Here is a 20,226-nt window from a genome sequence, read left to right on the forward strand (position 1 = left end):
CCTGCAACTCCCAGAGAGGGAGTCAAAGTCTAAAATGGGTCCACTGGGTCACTCTTTTCTCCTGAAATTCCTCAAGTCTCCCACTGTGAAAAATATCTGGGGAGTGAGCAGCTGCTATTTTTGAAGGGATTGGGGGAAGAATGGCAAATAGACTCCAGCAAAAAGCTTTGTCATACTGGGAATGACGTGCAAAACGGGCTTCCAACTAAAACATAGGAAAAAAACCTCATGTTGGTGATGACAGTGACCCTAGACGCAACCCAGTCCTTACTCTCAGGAAGAGCAAGCAAGAGTCAGTCATCAGAGAGCCAACGAGGGAGGGGAAAAAAAATGTGTCATTCAATAAGAATTCCTTAAAGAAAAAACAAAACAAGACAAAACATTTGTGTTTCCTATCGACAATCGTCACCCCGCCCGCCACCACCACAATTCTACTTTAACATTATGTTCCACATTTTATTGTTTTCAAGTTACATTTCAAGAAAAGATCATCTTTTTTTTTTCTCTCTCTCTCTCCACAATATCTCATAATTTCTTGACAAAGCACAGCATATACCATAAACCACTTCCAACCAGATCTCGAGTCTCCAGCTATTGGCTTTGGTTTATTGATGAATGAAATTCTCAGCTCTGCTGACAGGGACTAGGCAATGCACAACTTAGTCCCGTGAGTGAAAAAATCCAGTCACAAAAAGCACCCTCATGTTTATCAGTTTGGGAGCTGACTAAAATGGACACAGTTGCACAGCTTTCACGGAACTGCTGGGAATCCTGAATAAGATAGCCTGCAGGCCTGCTGAGAGGAAAGCCTTTAACACTTCTCATATGCTGCCCAACGCTCCCAATCTCAGAGACTGTGCAGAGTTCCAATCCCCATGTGCTAACGTCCAGGTAGTGACGTGCTAGCGAGCATCTTAGAAGGATGTGGAGAAGTCACGCTTCCTGTTGCATGTTCCGGAATGACACTGTAATAGGGTCCTTGTAGGGTTAGCTCACGGTCTTCCGTGGACCTATCCCGGTGGGTACAGCAAAGACAAGCACACCCAGAGCTGAGTTCCCCCTTGAAAAGCCAAACACCTACATCTAGGAGGAGGCTCTCCTACCTGAGAGCCCCTGCCCTAAGTGGGTTCCCACTGTGGAAAGCCTCCGGTCCTAAGGTTAGTTACAGGGCAGCCATGTAGGATAAGGCTGGCTGTAGGTAACGGGAGGATGGGCAATGTAATAGTTGTTGAAGTTGCCATCGCTGACGTAAGGAGCTGGCTGGTAGTAACAAGTGACGTTGGTGGCGCTGGGAATGATGTTCTGTTCCGCCAGCACACGCAAGGCCAGGAGGGAGATGAGGTTCAGGGTCTGTCTGCGTTCGTGCCCCATGAGACACACGGTGCTCTCGTTCACTACCCGGCGCAGGATCATGAGGTAGTCATACTTGCTTCTCTCTTCTTCACCAAAGTGGTTTTGAAGGTAGGTCTCCAGCTTCCTCTGCTGTTCCAGGATGTCCGGGAAGTCGATGAAAAACCTGGAGCACATGTAACGCTCCAGAGTCTTGATCTCCTCCTGGTCCGCAGGCCTGAAGTCCCGCACAAGAAGGTTGCTGTATTTCAGAAGACCCCCGCCTCGGATCTCTTCGGGGTTCTTGGTGGCAATCAGCCTGTTCTGGAGATGCTCAAAGGCCTCCTCAAAATCCCCATACACGCTCTCCCCAATCACGGTGGGGTGGAAATGCTCAGAGATGGGATTGCCAGAGCAGTCGTAGAAGAAGAGCAAGGAGTCCAGGACGATCTGGAAGGAGTCGACACTAAACTCGAACTCACGCCGGATGGAGTCAACGAACTTGAGCTCCACGTTCCTCCCGTTCTTGTTGGAGAGGGAGATGAGGCTCCAGCGGTCAGCATCGGTGCAAACCTTGACCAGCTTCTGAACGTAGGCCTCCTTCAGGGTGACCGGGCTGATCCTGAGCTTATTCACGCCCTCCGGCAGGAAGTTCAGAAGAGAGCACAGGACAACATCTCTCACCAGCTGGAATTCTGCCTCCGTGGGAAGAGCCACGTGAAAGATCAGATCCAGATCTTTGCAACCCAAGCCATTGTCTTTGACCAAAACGTGGCCGGCTGCAGAGCCGTTCAGCCGGACGTCCTGCACTTTGATGCCCGCCTCCTCCAGCCGGCTACGGACAGTCTGGACGATGTCCTTCAGGGTTATCTCCAAGGTGGGAAAGTTGCCTCGCCCATGGACCGGGACGACCTCGGTCAGGACCTCATGCAGCCGGCTAACCTGATCCCAGTTGAGCACGCTGAAGGACTCAGAGTCCTTGGCACTGCTGCCCTCCTCTGCCATCCTGGGGGGATGTTCTGGCCAGGGGGAGCTGAAGAGTGAAAGGGTGGGAGACAGCGTTAGGATTCATGTAGGCATGGAAAGCCAGTGGAGGAGCTATTGACTTCTCTCTGAGCAACTCCTGGTAAAACAGCAGTCGTCAGTCCCTGCTGCTCAGCATGGCTGTGAACATATTAAAACACCCAAGAATGTCACCCACAGAGGCACACGCTCCATTCTACACCAGGGTAGATAACGCATGCTTTGCTTTGGGTGGGTGCTCCAGCAGCTGCTAGTGCGCTCGCCCTATGTCCAGGAAGGGCGGGGGGGGGGGGCGCTATATTGTGTGAAGAACAGCAGGCAAACTAACCAAGTCATCTAAACATTGAAGGGCCTCTAATGGTACAGAGAAATAGAACCCGTGTGTTTTAGTAATTTTCTCCGGTTTCCTCCCCCGACCCCAAGACAGGGTTTCTCTGTGTAGCCCTTGTATACCAGGCTGGCCTTGAACTCACAGGGATCTGCCTGCCTCTGCCTTCCTGAGCACAAGGATTAAGGGTATGCACTACCACACCTGGCTTTCTCTGGTTTCTATAGAAGTTACTTCTACTTTTAGCTCCATAACTACATCTTGAACTGGTGGATACCTAAACCCTAATACCCAGTGCAACACACACACACACACACACACATATCTATTCACACACTTTCACAGACACACACTCTCCTATATACACACACTCACATGTACACTCTCATATACACACGTACACTCTTATATACACACGTATACTCTCATATACACAATACACTCATTTTCTTACACACACAAACACACAATCACACACAACCACTCAAACACACACACACAAACACGCACTCACACATAAACATGCATACACACTCTCATCCACTCATACACATACATGCTGGCATATACACACACACACACATGCACAGAAACGCATATACACACACATACACACTCTCACTCACTCATACACACACATACACACACATGCACATACACGCAAACATACACACATACACACACACACACCCCGCTGCTCCATCTGTTCCCCCAAAAGACTACATCTCAGCCTAGAAGACAAGCACTTCCTTTTCACATACGGCCATAATCTGTCCTACAACAAGTACTGTCATCTGGGAGAGAACAAAGTTGTTTGTAGGAAAATAGAAGGAGTTGGATCAGCTTTGCAGTGAGAAGATCCTTCCTCGAGGAACCAAGGCCTCAGGGCAGGTAAACGTCCAGAGGCCTTCCTCAGAAGAGTTCCTGGAAGCTCCCTAAGGGGGACAAGTTAAAACTGAACACCGGAAGGAAAAGAAAGCACCTTTCATTACCTCACATGAGAGAACCACAAAGTTTTCCAGATAACTGTATGCACGTAGGATGCTGGAGACTGAAGCCTGGGCCAAGCGCCTACCACTGAGCTATACTTCCAACCTAGTAACAGGGAAGCACATCTCACTTTAAAATAGATGAAGTGATAGATCACTGGAAATCCCAGTACATCCAAGCAGATATTGCTGTCTTAGAAATCTAAAGAGCATGCGGAGTAAATGCCATCTAGAGAGACACAAAGGCTGACACAAAGAACCTTGATGCAGTTTTCCAATTTCACCATGAACGGTCTCTCTACCCTGCGAAGCTATAGAAAGATGGCACGCACCCAGCCACCATCCCGCCGTTCAGAGGTTGCTGCTTTTTATTTAACGCACATCAGCGCACTCTGCTTGGGCTCCAACATGGACCTTTGTCCAGAGATTTGTGGCTGTGCCAGGTACCACCAGTCATGTGGAGATGAGCTGTTACAGTTCTACATCACAAAGACTGTTGACAGTACAAGACGCCAACCCAAGGAGGTGTGTGGTTGACAACAGGCAGACACAGACAAAAGAGCGGCCAACAGGAAAACCACAAAAGTGTTCACTTGAGAGAGGCACACAAAACAACGAAGCCATGATGAGCTGCTGCTAGAACAACAGACAGGAGGAAAGCAGTGCATGGCTAGAAATGGCAATGCTCTGGGGGCGACACGAGCCGAGCCAGCACAGTAACACACAAGCCCGGGGACTGTCAAGTCGCTCAGCTGGAAACCCAGCCCAACCCAGGATCAAAGCAGGGCTCTGGTGGGCTCTGGGGTTGAGCGCCTCTCTGCTTGCTATAGAAGAGCATTTGTCAAGGGAAAGATGAAAGAGTCTTTAAAAGTCTGCAGCTATTTAGATCATCCTAGCGTGGCCCGCCTCAGTGACGGACAGCAAGCACAGCCTGAAATGCACACCTAACATCTATTGTGGCTGGCATTTGCCTTCCAGCCCGATTTGGTACAGCTGGGTTCTCTTTTCTCTGTGCTCACTTGGATACTCCTCGGTGGATCTTTGTCTCTCTCTCTCTCTCTTTTTTTTTTTTAATGATCAGTGTACAGTAGATTTGTGCCTGAACAAAGCTAGACCACCTGCAATGTAGAGTAATTGTAGGAAAGGCATTTTCCTACAAAGCAGAAAGAGAGGGGGGGCGGGGGGAGGGAGGGAGGGAGGGCACGCGCGCTAAAGTCAGAACTTCTAGAACATGACAGAAGAGCTACCTGGAACCACAGAGAATCCAGAAGCCATTAACTCTTTCCTTTGGGGTAAAAAGTGCATTGTGAATATTTCACGCATCTTTACACTGGCAGCTGACTTAAAGTTAAAACCTCTGTTAGACTAAGTCTCTGTAAGGGCTATGTGGGAGGAGGGGCAGAAATAGCCACAAGTGTTCTGAAAGTGGAAATGAGGCGTTTATCAGCCTGTAAGAGAGGAGAGCGAGCCATGGAGATAGAAACTGCACAAACGGGCAGAACTGTTGGGACAGAATTTTCTAAATGTGTAAACCAAATACATATGAGGACTTACTATAAAGAAAGAAGCATTTCAAAACAGTACAGGACGCCATGCATGAGGGCTCATGCCTAGGACCTCAGCAGTTAAGAGGCTGAGCTAGGAGCTTGAGACTAGCCTGGGCTAAACAGAGAGACCCTGACTCAAACAAATGAATACGTAAACAAACCCAAACCATAAACAAAAACAAATGGTGTGAGGAAAGAAAAACCATCTGGATGAGTAATCAATCTGTATACTTTTAAAAGCTGGCTCCATTTCTCCTGCTAAACTAAGAGCTAGATGGTTGGGTCAGGAACTAAAGGCTAAGACCCAGTGCAGTGGTTCTCAGCCTTCCTAATGCTATGACCCTTCACTAGGTCCCTTATGTTGTGACCCCCCACCATAAAATTATTTTGTTGCTACTTCATAGCTATTATATTTCTATGTTATGAGCCATAATTTAAATATCTGGTTTGCCATGCTCTTTAGTGACTACCAGGCACCTCTCCCCCACCCCCAAAGGGGTCTCCATCCACAGATTGAGAAGCACTATCTAGTTGGTTGAATGAGGACTGAAAAAAAATCATTTAGGAGTGACGGGGTCAGGGGAGATACGACCCAGAATTTCCATACAAGTTCACACAGTAGGTAAGTCTTTAAAACCTTCCAGAACCACAGGAAACCAGTCACAAAGGCAGGCTGGTTTAGGTACATGAAAATTTAAAATAAAAAAAAAAAAATGTTTTTATGGAACAAAACATGCAGAAGAAGGCATAGAGTTTGTAACTTTAGGCAAAGTGTTCATTTCCTTAATAAGTAAGAAATCATAAACACAAGGCCCCAAAAGAGAAAGAGGAAGGAATATAAGAGTTCAGCCTCAGTCAGAGGCCGGGCATCCTAAACCCCCAGTGCCTGAGTTTCACCCAGGACTGTCATGCATGGGACAGCAAGCACCCCTGCTGCACAGCCCTGGGCTCTCTGAAGAGCTATGTGGGTCTCTCAACTTTTAAGCGCCATCACCCCTTTCACTTCTACCCCCTCTCCTCTGACATGCAGTACAGTTATAAGTAGGCACAGAGACAGTCACTGGGGGACAGTCATAAAGCTGGGAGTGTACCTCACATCAGGAGAGGAAGCAGTGACGTAACACGTGGATACAGCCACACACAGAGGCACGCAGCTGTCCAAAGGAACGTAAATGCTCGTGACTCATGAGTGGAAAAGCGGAAAACTGTGCATGCGAAACTTTATGCCTAAACCTAACTCACTCTATACTGAGCACCATCTTCAGTTTGGGGTGGATGTGGAAAGGAAAACGCACTGTGTATCCTTTGCACCTAGAAGTATTCATTGACAAAAATTAAAAATCTCACGAGCCACAGTCTTACAATCTTTCCCTTATGAGAATTCAACTCATCTGCTCCCTGTACCTAACTTCTGCAGTTCCCTTCCCTGCCTCCTTCCCACACCCCAGTACCAAGTAAATCAAATTTCTCTGAAAGCTTCCCCTCTGCCCTTTATGTGCTGAGCTCGGCGAGGGTTGCAGGGAAGGGAGCCATTTCCCTCCAGAAGGCCTTTCGGCAAGTTTCTACCTAACACGTTTTAAGAATAAGACGACATCCACTGTTTACATTAAAAGAAAAACTCAAAATGACAGGCCTGCTCCTCTCGCCCCAACTGCTCGATCAATGTTCAGCATCAAAACACATTCGCCACCATCTCCCAGGGCATCCACGGCTCACTTCAGACTGACCCAAGCGTCCCTTGCGAGGCTGTCCCACCTCTGCAATGCCCTCCTGCTGGTTACTGGCTACAGTTGCCAGAACATCTTTCTTTTTTAAAAAGCAGTAAGTAAAAAAATAAAAAATAAAAAATAAATAAAATAAAATAAATAAAAAATAAAAATAAAAAATAAAATAAATAAAAAGCAGTAAGTACACTTTTAGAAACCCAAGATTCTAATGTTGGCATCTTACATACCAACTTCTTTGGATACAAATATGAAGAGTGGAGTAAACTTCCGGGGGGAGTAGGGGAGGAGTGGTGGTGGACCAGAATCCATAACAGTGCACAATGGGACATGGGCTCATATCACATTCTTAGTATGGTTTTAGTGTCCCGATTTTTACCATAATTTAGGCATGACAAAGCTGAGCTGACCCACATTCATTTATATATTTAGGCACAGTACCTATGAAATCCCTAGCTCGTTAGAAAAGTGTAAATTAAGATGTTTGGCAGGAGGGGTGTTGCTGGAGAGATGGCTTTGTAAGTCAGTGTGTTGACCCTCTCAAAGAGGACCTGATCTGGACATTAGCAGCCATGCTGGGTGGCTCACAACCATCTGTGAGCCAAGCTCCAGGGGATCTAAGCCCCTCTTCTGGGTTCCCAGGGTACCTCTATACTCACACGCACCGACACAGACACACACACAGACACATACATATATACACGTAATAAAAAATGAATACATTTCTAAACACATAGAAAGATACTTCTAACCATTGTTGAAATGCAAACGATTTCAAATATCAAAAGTATATCCCTGTGTTACCTCAACATTGGTGTTACAAGAACAAATTCAATTTACAGCTCTTGGGGTGCATAGATAGCACACCAGCCCTTAGTTCAACAGTTTCAGCTTTAATCAACACCTTTATGAAACCTCTGTATAAAAGGATCACATGAAACAAACACGCTGTGCTCATGAAAGACCCTGGTTAAAGGCAAATTCTAGTTAGCCGAATTAATACAACAGTGGTCAGGAAACAAATTAACTCGGAAGTCCAGGAAATTCAAAGCAAAATTTGAGGAGTCTCTCTACTGTGGCTTTACACAGGGGAAGTCAGCAAAGGTGGGCACTGAGCTGGTCATTGGTTTGAAGATCCAGGCACATCTAAGAGCCAGAATGGTCACATACCTAAGTTCACAATATGTGCCTTTAAATAAATTTTATGATTTTTATGTATATGGCTGTTTTTCCTGCATGTATGTGTATATACTAGCATGTGCACAATGCCAAAGAAGGCCAGAAAAGGGCTCAAATCCCCTGAAACTGGAGCCAGAGATGGTTGTGAACTTCCATGTGGGTGCTGGAACTCAAACCCAGATCCTCTGTAAGAATAGCCTTAACCCTTAACAGCTGAGCCATCTCTCCATACCTACAGCAGTTCATCTTTTTGACAGAATGATCACTGGTGAACAATTATTTTAGGGACCCCTGGATCCCTGAGCTGCATCAGAAGGGAAGGAAACACAAATTAAGGGAAAACAGGTTTGCAGAGGTGGCAGCAGACATGGAGGAGATACCCTATGCCAAAGCATTAGACCAAGCTCCCTGAGGTCAAGGTAAGATGCTCTGCCTGCTGCGGTGTGCCTCGCTGCCCAGGGCAGAGCTGTGCAAGGGGAATGCATGGCAATGGGGAAAAGAAAAGCATTCAGATACTGAGGTTTCCGAATAGGCAGTTTACGCCATAAAAGTGGCCCAGCCTGTGAGACATAGATGGACTCAGGTGGGCATGCAGGATGAGGATAAGGGTGCTAAGGACATTGAGGGCACTTGCATTGAGTCCTTTTTGGTAACTGATTATTAGAGGCAAGGAAAGTGGCCCCAAGAGTTTCTGTGTGTGGAGAGATGGGTGGGTCTGTGAAGTCAAGGAGGGTTTTCCCAAGCTCCTATATTTAACATCAAAGCCAGAGAGCTGCCCGGCGGTGGTGGCGCGCGCCTTTATATCCAGCACTCAGGAGGCAGAGGCAGGCAGATCTCTGTGAGTTCAAGGCCAGCCTGGTCTACAAAGAGTTGCAGGACAGCCAAGGCCACACAGAGAAACCCTGTTGCAGCAAACAAAGTTGTAGAACTGGTTGTCTATAAGGCATCAGGCAAGCAGGCTGGAGCTGCAGCTCTCTTATTGGAGCCCATAATCCATGCCAGAGGGGACCTGGCCACACCCTCTTCCGACTCTCCGAGGTTTAAGAATAAAAAGAAGCACCTTCGCCTACCATCCACGTTCTTTTGGTGGCAAAATTCCCTTTCACTGTTCCTGAATGCTACCTTAAAAAAAAAAAAAAAAAGTACATCTTCCTAATAAAGCCTTTCAAACTGGAATAAGAGCTATCCATGGGCAAGATTTAAGCCTGGACACAGACCTGAGGCTTCTAAATGAAATGTGTGCAAGGAACAAAGACAGACAGACAGATAGACAGACACACACACACACACACACACACACACACACACACACACACACCGCCAGGAGGAGGGGTCCCTTCTGTGTAGCTTCCACAAAAACTCTCCTCCCCTGTGCAGGAAGGGACTACTCTGTTGCATATAAAGCCCTGGACCCCTTAAGCAGAAGTAAAAGTGATTGAGAATTGTTTTCACTACACCCCATGCTGCCTCTCACCTCAGTGAGCCAAGCGAGGGAAAAACCACAGGGCAGGCTTACTTCCTAGTCATTATGATGTGCAGGGTAACCATGTGTGGAAGCAAAGGAAGTAGCACACAGAAGAAGCCACTGCAATCAACTCCCATTTAACCCTTGCCAGCCAAACATCCCCCATCCCCAAGTTAAAAAGCTCATTTTTTTTTAAAGCATAAGAGCTCATCACTGGAGCCCAGGTCCTAATTCTTGGAACTGTTGACTCCTCCCTCAAGTCCAAAGGGCCCTGGAGGGCCGAAGGTTGGGGAACACCAGGAAACAGGTGAAAAGCCTACAAGTGCACTAGATAACCACTTCTTACTTTTACTCAGACAAGTGTTTCTAAAACAAAAATGTACTGGTCCCAACCAAAAAAACAAAAATAAAAACCCCCAAGCTGCCTTTTGCAGACTCTGACCTTGGCTCCTCCCGCTCCCATGGCCCCTGACCTTGGCTCCTCCCCCTCCCACAGCCTCCGGCTGAGTGGGTCACACTTTGTTACCTGCTTTTGTGCAGGCTTCAGACCCAAAGGACCGCAGTGTGGCTTAGAGGTAGCTTCCAGAGAGAGAGACCCTGGGACTCACTTTAGGGCTACCATATCTGGGCAGTCTCGCTTCTCAAAGGGTCTGCACACCTGGTGTTTCAAAACAAACATCTTCTGTTTTCCCCACATCCTTTTGCCACCGGGTACCAGCCAGGTCCTGATAAAGACAAGTCTTGTCTGCCGGTGGCGCACGCCTTTAATCCCAGCGCTCTGGAGGCAGAGGCAGGTGAATCGCTGTGAGTTTGAGGCCAGCCTGGTCTACAAAGTGAGTCCAGGACAGCCAAGGCTACACAGAGAGACCCTGTCTCGAAAAACCAAAAAGAAAGAAAGAAAGAAAGAAAGAAAGACAAGTCCTGTGCCACCACAGCTGTGTCCAGAGGACAAGAAATGCACCTGGGATGTTCAGTCAGGCAATTTTGCTACATCTTAGGCAGGCAGCAAGACTGTGATGTCAGGGTTCTATCTACATCTGGCCATCTAGTTTCTGAAAAAAACAGTATAAGGGCAGGCAAGATGGCTCAGCAGGTAAAGGCACCTGCTACCAAGCCTGATGAGTAAAGACCTGCACGGTGGGAAACAGAGAACAGAATCCCACAAGTTACCCTCTGACCACCACATGTGTCCTGTACACTAAATTAATATCTAAGAGTCTGTGAAATCCCTAAAATGGAGATGTCATCTCCCCTCACTTTGGGGGAGGACACTGTGGAACCAACAGGACATGTACATCGTAAACTGTCTGAGGACACACTGCTGGTGTGTGGCAGGAGTGAGACTGAGGCAAGTTTTTATCCCTCGAAGGTGGGTAGCTGTAGTGTGTTACGGGTGGGAGAAAACTTTAAGAGGAACTAGCTGTTCCGGTAGCCATGGGAAGGAGGTGGCACTGAGTAGAAGGGACAGGAAAGAAAGCGTGAAGATGTTTCAATCAGATGGTGGCAGAGAAAAGACCAGATGGCAGGTGCTAAAGGCGGGGCAGACATGTGTATCTAACAGCCTTCAGGACAGAAGGTGCTACCCCTCAGTCAGAAGACTTTGGGATAAAGCCAACCTCACTGGAGCAATGAGTATTGACATGCTAATAGCTAATGCTTGAGAAAAGAGGGCCTAAGATTCCAACTTGGAAGGTGCTCCAAGATACTGGCAAGTTGGGCGGGCACAATGCTAGAGATAGCAAGTTCAGAAGAACGGAGAAGCCGGAAGAGGAAAGAGACAGCTGAAAAGCACGGAGGGGATACAGTAATGGCAGACCAGATCTGTCAGAATAAACAAACGACCAGTTGCACGTACTTTGGTGACTGAGAGATCAGGAGTGTTATTCCAAGATAAAGCAACAGAACCAAAGAGACCTTCTCTGTAGACAAAAGGGCAACCCCCCCCTCCAGGAGCTGCTGAGCAAAGCCAGGTATATTTATAGAGTTGCCAGCCCCCTCCCCCACACAAAGGGCTAGCCTGGGACATAACTGAAAACAGAAGCAATCTAGGACAGACCACAAAGATCCAACCCCAGATGAGACAACCCCAGATGTGTGTCACTTCCCACACATCTATACTGTTTGAATTGAGATTCTTTCACCTGAAGGAAAAGAGTGTGTGTGTGTGTGTGTGTGTGTGTGTGCGCGCGCGCGCGCATGCGCGCGCGTGCTGCCCAAGCTGCAGCCAAACACTTTGAATGACCACTGACACCTTAAACCAGCAGCTGATTAGTAAAGAACAAAAGCAGGGCTGAGGTGGACTTGGCCTTCTGTAGAGATGGCCTCCCTCCCTCCCTCCCTCTCTCCCTCCCTCTCTCCCTCCCTCCCTCCTTGCATTCCTGGAACCATAAAGGCCAGAAGTTATCTAGGCCCTAAGGAGGCATTGGAGAAGCCCTTAGTCAGTTGGCTTAGAGCCTCTCACCACAGCCAGGACCCCCCCCAACAGAGAGGAGTCACATTCTGGAGATGACTCCACAGCCCCCACACACAGTTAGAAACTACAGCCAGGAGAGATTCCCATATCCCTGGGTATGTCTGAGAAAGCCTTTCCAGAGGAGTTTAATTGAGGTGGGAAAAGACCCACCCTTAGACCCGGCAGCATCTCCCCATAGGTTGGGTCTGGGACTGAGTAAAGAGAAGAAAGCATGCTGAGAACCAGTGCCCCCAACCCCCACCCCCTCTGCCTTCTGACTGGAACAAAATACAGCCAGCTGCCTCTCCAGCTACTGTGCCTTCCCTGGCATGATGGCTTTACCTTAATGCCGTGAGCTAAAATAAGCCCTTACGCCAGGTACGTTTCACACCCACAGGTACTAACACAGTCCTATTTACAATTAACCCACCCAAATGCCCACAATCCATTGTACCTCAGCTCACAATGGCTGCCCCTGGCCAAAAAATGTGCCCAGAGAGAACCCCTTCTAAGTCAGTGAGGCACCTGCCTTCACAGATGTCCTTGCCTCACTTTCAGCCGGAGGCCTCAGTCTGTTTTCTCAGGGTTATCAGGGGCCATTTCACACTGATGTTTACCAAAGGCAAAAATTTGGTCAGATTCCCACGCCAGAGTCCCAAGGCACAGAAAAAGAGGGGGCTGCCTTGCTGTGCCCCAAGTTTCTAGAGTCTGGGGGGGGCGGTCTTCAGGGTCTCATCCCCCTACAGATGTCAACACCCAGCAGTTATCAGTAACTGGGCCCAGTCCAGACACCGCCTGAACATGAGTCCAAACAGAAAGTGACTTCCCACCTTTCAAAATAGGATGCCTAAGCAAGTGTGGGTGGAGATAATACTGGAAGGAGTCATGCTGGGGCTGTGGAGGCACAGGACAGAATCAAAACACTGGGGCAGGAATCTCATAGGCACAGCTGGGCAGTGCAGATGCTCCGAAGTCACTGCAAACGTTACTATTAACTATGTCAGAACGCAGACATCATCAGCTGGCAGCTAGGCAGAAAGGCCCTGAGGTTTTTTCCCCACAAAGTGTCAGCATGAAGCCCTAACTACACAAGTCGAAATAGAACTAGTAAGCTAGTAATTGTTGCTATACCGTACATTTCAAAATCAGAGACATTACTGGCCTGAACTCACACACAGGGCTCCCCCCAAGCAGAGCCAGCCCTTTTTGTTTTAGAGGTCGACTGGATTGAGAGAAACTAGGCTCCTAGACAGGAGACCATTTGAGGAGGACCAAGTCACAATCCTCAGGTTCATTTCAAAGGCTCTATTACAATCCAACTCTCCGGCCCAGAGTTTTGAAAATTCCTCAGCTGTCCAAAAGAAAAACTTCAGTCAGTTAAAAATGGATGCCTGTCCTGACTAGGCACTAGCAGCAGCCTTGGGTCTTATCAGGAAAGGGACCAGTAACACTTAGCTCTCAGATGCCACACTTATCAGGGTAAGACACGTACACACACCCCATGCACAAACGTCCAAGTGCAAGCTGGCTTCAGTTTCAGTGCTGACGGGAACTATACATGGTGTCCACTCAGGTTCGGGGTATTAATGTGGCAGGTGGCAGATCTCTAAGTATAGGAACAGATAGAGAGAAAGAGGCTAAACTTAAATACGTGGAGAGCACATGTGTGGGTGGGTGGGTGGATGAGGATGCATTACATGGAGAAATAAAACCACAGCACAATACTTAAATCAGCAGCAACTTCCTAAGAAGCGGGGTCCCAGCAGTGTGGAGCTGCATAAGCTCCAACTGCAGCACACCAGCCTGACTGCCTACAGACTGTCAGCAGAGCTCTTCCAAACATCTTTGCCTTGGTAGCTCACTTCTCTTGCATGTTTGATCAAATTTTTAATCGTTGGTAGGTTTTCATTAACAATGAGTTCATTAACAATAACTGTTAATAAAAATTCAGCCCTGGTCCCCTGCCGGTGTCAGATTTCACCTGCACTTCTAGCTGGTCTCTGGGGGTGGGGGGGGGGTAACCTACTAAGGCAAGAGGAAGAAAGGGGGAATCAGACACCCCGATTTTGGGGCATCAAGTCTGCCTTGCAGGATGAATGCTCATCAGTAAGTCAGTGTATGACCCAACTGCCTCTCATTTGTTCAGGGACCCAAGGGCCTGGTGTGTGGTAAGCACTCTTAGGATTCTGTGACCAGAAGGCAGGAGACAGCGCTCCCTGGCCATACAGAGCTTGCAGCCTTCACTCTCTCACCAGTGACTTTGGGTGGTTCGCAACTGCTTCTCACACATACAGAATCAGGACTTGAGAGTAAAATGTTTTTGCACATGGTCCGGATCTGCACTACCAGGTACAGTAGCCACAAACCGTGTAGCTCTTCAACACCTGAAAGGCAGAAGGTCCAGACAGAAGTGTGTAGTGCATACAAAATACACCACAGACTTCAGGGACTTGATATACAGGGAAGATATAAACTATCTCCTTTCTGTGTTTTTGCACTAATTACTTGACATACTGAACTAAATAAACAAATAGAATTATTACCTTAAATAAAGCTTACCAGGCTTTTGTTCCCATGTGTCCCTAGGATAGCAATGATTCTGTCTGCTATATGGATGACCATGAAGACGTGACAGCCTGAAGTAGTCTGCCAGGATCAGTGGCCAGGTGTGTCCCCTCCGCGCCCCCACCCCCAACCAATGAAAGGCAGCCTACAAGGCAAGGAGGTAAGCATAAAGTCTCCGACAGTCTGGAGTGAGACACAGCAGCAGTAGTGCTGGCTCCTAGATGAGCAATCACCCTTGGGTGCTGTTGACCCTACTCTTTCCTCTCTATCTCCATATTTCACATATAGCCCTATAGCCCCAGGCAGCTACAGAGTCCTGATGCTGTCTCTAACCATGACAAGCAGGGCCAGAGATCACCACAGTGCATGGAGGGGTGGAGGCGGGCAGCCACGCCAGGCAGAAGAGCATACCTGGCCTGATCGTGTCAGGCCCAGTGTGGAAGCCAAGGGAGGCATGGGGGGTGCTTCATGATGCCTGAATAAATTTCTTTACTCAATTTTTTTTTATAGTGGCCAGATGTAGGGACTATGTGGGACTTCTAAAACAGCAGCAGCAGCAGTAGCAACAACAACCTTCAGTTGAATATTAAAATGTTAAAAGGAAAACAAAAAGGAGAAAACTGTGCAAAAAAAAACTATAACATCCCGGAGCAGAGAGAGGTGGGATGAGGCAGCCCTCTCAGATGAAAGGAGGTGAGTCAGAGCCTGCACAGAAGTCCCGAAGATATATTTTTTAAAAATCCAGTGGGGAGCGGATTATGTTCAATTTTTCCTGCTCCAAATATCTAAGTCTATATTTTACAAGGCAACGTGGGGCAGTTTATGGAAGATCTGCCATGGGACAGCAAGGAAACCGGCAGGAATAACAATCTAAGAGAAATGCAGAGTCCTCAGGAGTGGGCAGGTCCTGGGAGTTTACTCCAGTGCTCCAGGCACACAGGACCAGGCACTGGCTGGAGACAGGGAGGCGTGCTGATGTGCTCATCTGGCTCCTGTCTACCGTCCCCTAAACCAGGTCAGCGATGACAGAGGGAAAAAAAATCAGAAAGAAAGAGTCAGCAGGGCCAGCCAGCAGCTGAGTGAACACAGAGAAAGGCTGAGTGAGCGAGCTGGGGCTGGGAGGACTAGGTGGGTGGAGGCGTGCAGGGGGCGGGGCTAGAGGCTGGCCGGGCTACGGAGTTTCAGCTGTTGGTCAATCTGCACTCATGGGTCTTCAGCTCCAAAGCCATTCTGCAGAGGCTTCACTGAAAAGAAGATCAAGAAGCCATGTAGCCTTTTAAACCAGGCGCTCTGAAAGCCTCGTCTGGTACCCTGACCCTGCAGGGCATCTACTTCAAACACGCTTCCTTCCCTGCCAGGACCAGCAGGCCAGCAGCCCCCAGCAGAATGAGCATTCACCTGATGGGAGCCTGTCTGCATGCAAGGCCACACATGCCCTCTCTAGGCAAGGGTGGGGCCTCTACAGGGACCACAAATCCCACTTTTCTGGGGTCCACATGCAAGGAGAGGCTGAGACAACTAAGAGAAAAATAAAGTCCTCAAGCACATCTTAGGGCCAGCCCAGCTTCTCTGACCTCCAAAGCTCTTCCACGGGGTCTTTCACATACCATTCCCTTGGCCTCCCCAGCACCTGGCACCAGATACCACCTAGGAAACACTTTCTGACTCAATCACCGTTATCCAAGAGAAAAGCGCACCACAGTTTAGTAACCCACAGTGGAAACTGCTCTGAAGTCACAAAGCATCCTCACACACAGAGCTCCTTCATGTCAGTAATTACTTCCTTGTATTAAGATTTTTATTTCCCTGTTGTTCCAAAAAGTTCTGCAAACACTTCAAGAACAAGCTACAAGGGCCCAGCTGTACAGAATATTAATTTGAAACAGTTCCTAAGATTCCCTTACACAGTTGAATTATGTAAAGATGCTTTCCATAGCCAGCCAAATTCTAAATAAAAGCTTCCTTTCGATGAATGCATCCAGTCAAAACGTTAAAGAGTAGGAGAGACCTTAGGTCCAAGAAATTAAGAGGTCAGCTTTACTGTTGTCTCAGGCAGCTTTAACCTTGAGAGCACTTCTTTATTTTTTTTTTATTAATTTATTCTTGTTACATCTCAATGGTTATCCCATCCCTTGTATCCTCCCATGCCTCCCTCCCTCCCATTTTCCCCTTACTCCCCTCCCCTGTGACTGTGACTGAGGGGGACCTCCTCCCCCTGTATATGGTGAGCACTTCTTTAAATATGGAGGCATTGGTCTCATCGTGCTACAACCAGTTACAGCCAAAACCCTGAGATGGTGGAGGGCATCTTTCCAGAGTGCCCCGGTTCCTCAATAATGAGGGGGAAAAAACAGAGCAGGCTCAGTCCAAGGAACACCTCAGATTCTGCCTCACTCCCTATTAACCTCCAAACATGGGGTAGGGGGGAAGGGAGGGGGAGGGAGGGAGAGGAGAGGAGAGAGAAAGACAGAGAGAGAGAGAGAGAGAGAGAGAGAGAGAGAGAGAGAGAGGAGAGTTAGTTCAGGGACAGGAAGATAAGAAAGCCCCAAACATCAGCTTAACTCTTAACAACACATCTCAGGCTGGCTCTACAGCTTTTCTTAGTAACACAGGCAAAGTCATCTCATGGGCTGCCCTTCCTCCATGGCTAACTCTAGAATAGCAGAACAAAAAAGAAAGTTAAAGCTAAGATGTTACTTAGTGGATGGAGCTGGGAAGGATGGAACGGAGGATGGAAGGGAGGAGGGGGGAGGGAGAGAAGATACATTCAATGCAGCTTTCCAATTTCGTAACAGCTGAGGCTAGCTAATAGCACAACAGGGCACAACATACCACTTTCACATTGCCTTCCTGGCTGAGCAGTTCCTGGACTATCTGTTGGGCAGTGTATGGCACATATAATCTACCTGGCCTTGAACACTGGGGGATGCAGGCTAAGTGCCCGCCTGCCTGCCTGGGAGCCCATTGGGGTTGGGGATGGGAGAGGCTGGAAGTCAGGCTGAAAAAGCTGAAGAGTGAGCCCTTGGCACTCCACTCACACTCACTCAGACCCACCGGCCAAGAGCCAAGTCCTTCCCTTCTGAGTTCACAAACTTAATCTCTAGATACAAGGTAGGTATTATGGGAGGAAGTCAGACTAAAGAGTGTGACTGTTTGTTCTAGGTGCACAGACTAAAGTTACTCATAAAAATAGGGACCTTTCTTTTGGTACCAGTCTAGAGATTGCTGAGCAACACCCCTCCCCACACAATGATTTAATGACAGCAAGGGACATCCTGTGCAGATACCAGGGCAATTATTCCAAACATAGAAGTCTTCCTTCTAAAAAGCTCCTAACATGTGTGTGCACCAAAAACCAAGATGTCTCTTCAGAGACAAGGTTTCAGCTGTCTGATCTGAGATACTAATCCATCTCCCCAAACAAGACTGGCAAAGGAAAGAACCACTGCTGGTCCAGCAGCAGCAGCAGCAAGAGAAAAAGCATCCATCTTCCTTCAGCTGCTGGGTAAATGTTGAAAAACAATCACAGCTCTGGTGACTCCAGCACGGTAGAATTCTTGGTAAGCTCTCCTACCACCCTCTTGGCTTCCTGGCTAGCTTTCTGGCTCAGCCACTGCCTTGCCAAACAAATTACACTGGAAATTGTTGTAGCTAGCAATGACCACCCTCACTCATCCTCCTTCCCAGGGTAGCTGGGGCATCTGGGGACCTAATTTAAAAGGATCTGACCATCTTAGCTTTACTTCCAGAAAACCAAACTCTTCCCAGTGCAAATGATTACACCTATAGCTGCTCTTTATAAATCAGTAAGTCTACTAAGTCTTTCCTTGTACGCACTTTAACCTCAATGAGGGGGAAAGGGTTTAAGACTGGGAATTGGTCAGGTCTCTGAAGGGTTTCTCTCCATTTAAAGGGAGAGAGGGCAGAAAAGGGGCCTGAAGCCACCTAGGTCTGATAATCTGATTCGGTGGAAGTTCTGCGTTCTGGAAAAACCAAGTAGGCATTTCTTCACCAGCCCTCCATGACTTTGAGGTCGCCAGCCTGCCCACCGACTGTCTGAACTTAGGTGTAAGGGCTACCAGCTGGCATTGCCGGTTCCGCAACTCCTTCCTACGTTCCTCCCACACTCTTTGCCGACCGCGCTAAAGGGGTCCCCCGACCGCGACGCTCCTGGCAGGCGCGCCTCTAAGCCACCTAGAGCACCGCTATCAGAGTCAACTGACTGCATGGCTTTCAGCCCACGCGGTAAGCAACTTTTGATCCCCAAAGGGGAGGAACCAGGTTTCCCAGTTGCCGTATTCTCGAGAAGTTACCGAGAGACGCACACAGCTTCGATCATTTGGCCCGCGCGCGGCGTCCACAGTCCCAAAAGAGATGAGGATCTCGGCCGCCATCCTGGGCACCGAGCCCAGGAAGCTGCCCTCCCCTCCCCTCTCCTGCCAGGCTCTAAGACCGCTGCGTCTTCATCTGCTCGCCAAAACCGCGGGGTTCAAAATCGCTCCGGTTCCGACCTCGGTGTGCGCGCCACAGGGGCGCAACTCAAAAAAGCTGGAGGACCTGCCAGCCCGAAGTAGAGCCACCCACACCCCTGCCGCCCGGCCAGCAGGAACTAGCCCAAGTTTCCCAAACCACTGTCTCCTAAAAGTTTGCGCTCCTTTACGGAGGAAGGCCTGTGCCAGGGATGCGGGAGCGGGGTGGGTCCTGACACCTGCCGGCGCCTCCTCCTCCATCCCCGCGGCATCCCACCAGGCTCAGCCAGGACTGACCCTAGAGCAGGAGTGCGCGGCTCCTCACGGGACAGCAGCAGCAATCACACACCTGCGGCGGAGGGGAGCATGGACTCACCTGGGCTCTGGAAAAGGAGGTGGCAGGGCAGTTAATTGGCGAGAGCAGCCCCCAGCAGGAGCGGCGCTGTGACTACGGCCCCTAGACAGCTGCGGCGAGTGAGCGGTCCCGCCGCCGCCCCCTCCGATCTTAACCGGCCTGACCACTCCCCCGTGCCTCCCCGCCCCTGCCCCCGCCCAGCGGCCGGCCTCCCGGGGGAGCCAGGGCGGGGCATGCGGGCCGCTGCCCCGCGGGAGCCCTGCGCCTAGCTCTGACGGCGGGGGCCGAGTGAACGTCGCCCTCTGATTGGCTCCCTGAGTCAATGGTTGCCCAGAGACGAGTAAACCTCCGCCGGAGCAAAGGGGTGGGGTGGCCAGGAGGCAGCAATGCGCAGGCGCAATAGAGAAAAGTTGTGTATCATCTAGCCGACTAACAGGAGTTGAAGGGACACTTCCCCTCCGTCCCCTCCGCTCCTGGTTGCCTTTCCTTGACCCGACTGGTCTCCCCCTTCCTCCCTGCTTGCTTCCTGGTAGGTGCGTTTTATTCCTGAGTTTTAAGCGCTCTTCGCCCCAGTGCTCTCTGGTTCCGGGAGCCCGGAGTGGAAGCCCACGCCTGCCTTTGAGAAGTCGGAAATCTCGTAGGTGGGCCCTGGAGGAACCTTTCTGATTCCTCAAGCAAATTGGCTGGAGGTGAGATCGCGGTCCTGGGCAAAAGGAAGCAGCTGATTCTCTGGCCGCGGGACCACCTGTGTGCAGTTAGCCAACTTGGGAAGCCATAACCAAAAGCCAAAAGCACGGCAGC

The 20,226-nt window shown here is 49.1% G+C and overlaps 1 protein-coding gene across 1 annotated transcript; it reads right to left on the reverse strand.

Annotated features, from left to right (window-relative positions):
- Positions 1 to 367: 367 nt before the first annotated feature.
- Tent5c (terminal nucleotidyltransferase 5C) lies at positions 368 to 19,580 on the reverse strand. Its single transcript, XM_051165687.1, has 2 exons — positions 19,447 to 19,580; positions 368 to 2,362 (listed from the first exon to the last, which is right to left on the reverse strand). The coding sequence occupies exon 2, from the start codon at positions 2,332 to 2,334 to the stop codon at positions 1,159 to 1,161; it is 1,176 nt and encodes a 391-aa protein (XP_051021644.1). The 5' UTR covers positions 2,335 to 2,362; positions 19,447 to 19,580; the 3' UTR covers positions 368 to 1,158.
- Between the last annotated feature and the right edge of the window lie 646 nt (positions 19,581 to 20,226).

Source organism: Acomys russatus, chromosome 23 (assembly GCF_903995435.1).
Source record: "Acomys russatus chromosome 23, mAcoRus1.1, whole genome shotgun sequence".
In the NCBI taxonomy this organism is placed as follows: Eukaryota; Metazoa; Chordata; class Mammalia; order Rodentia; family Muridae; genus Acomys; species Acomys russatus.

What these genes read in the sequence shown, in the direction of transcription:
- Tent5c (XM_051165687.1), bottom strand. Translation starts at nt 2,334, where the DNA reads ATGGCAGAGGAGGGCAGCAGTGCCAAGGACTCTGAGTCCTTCAGCGTG.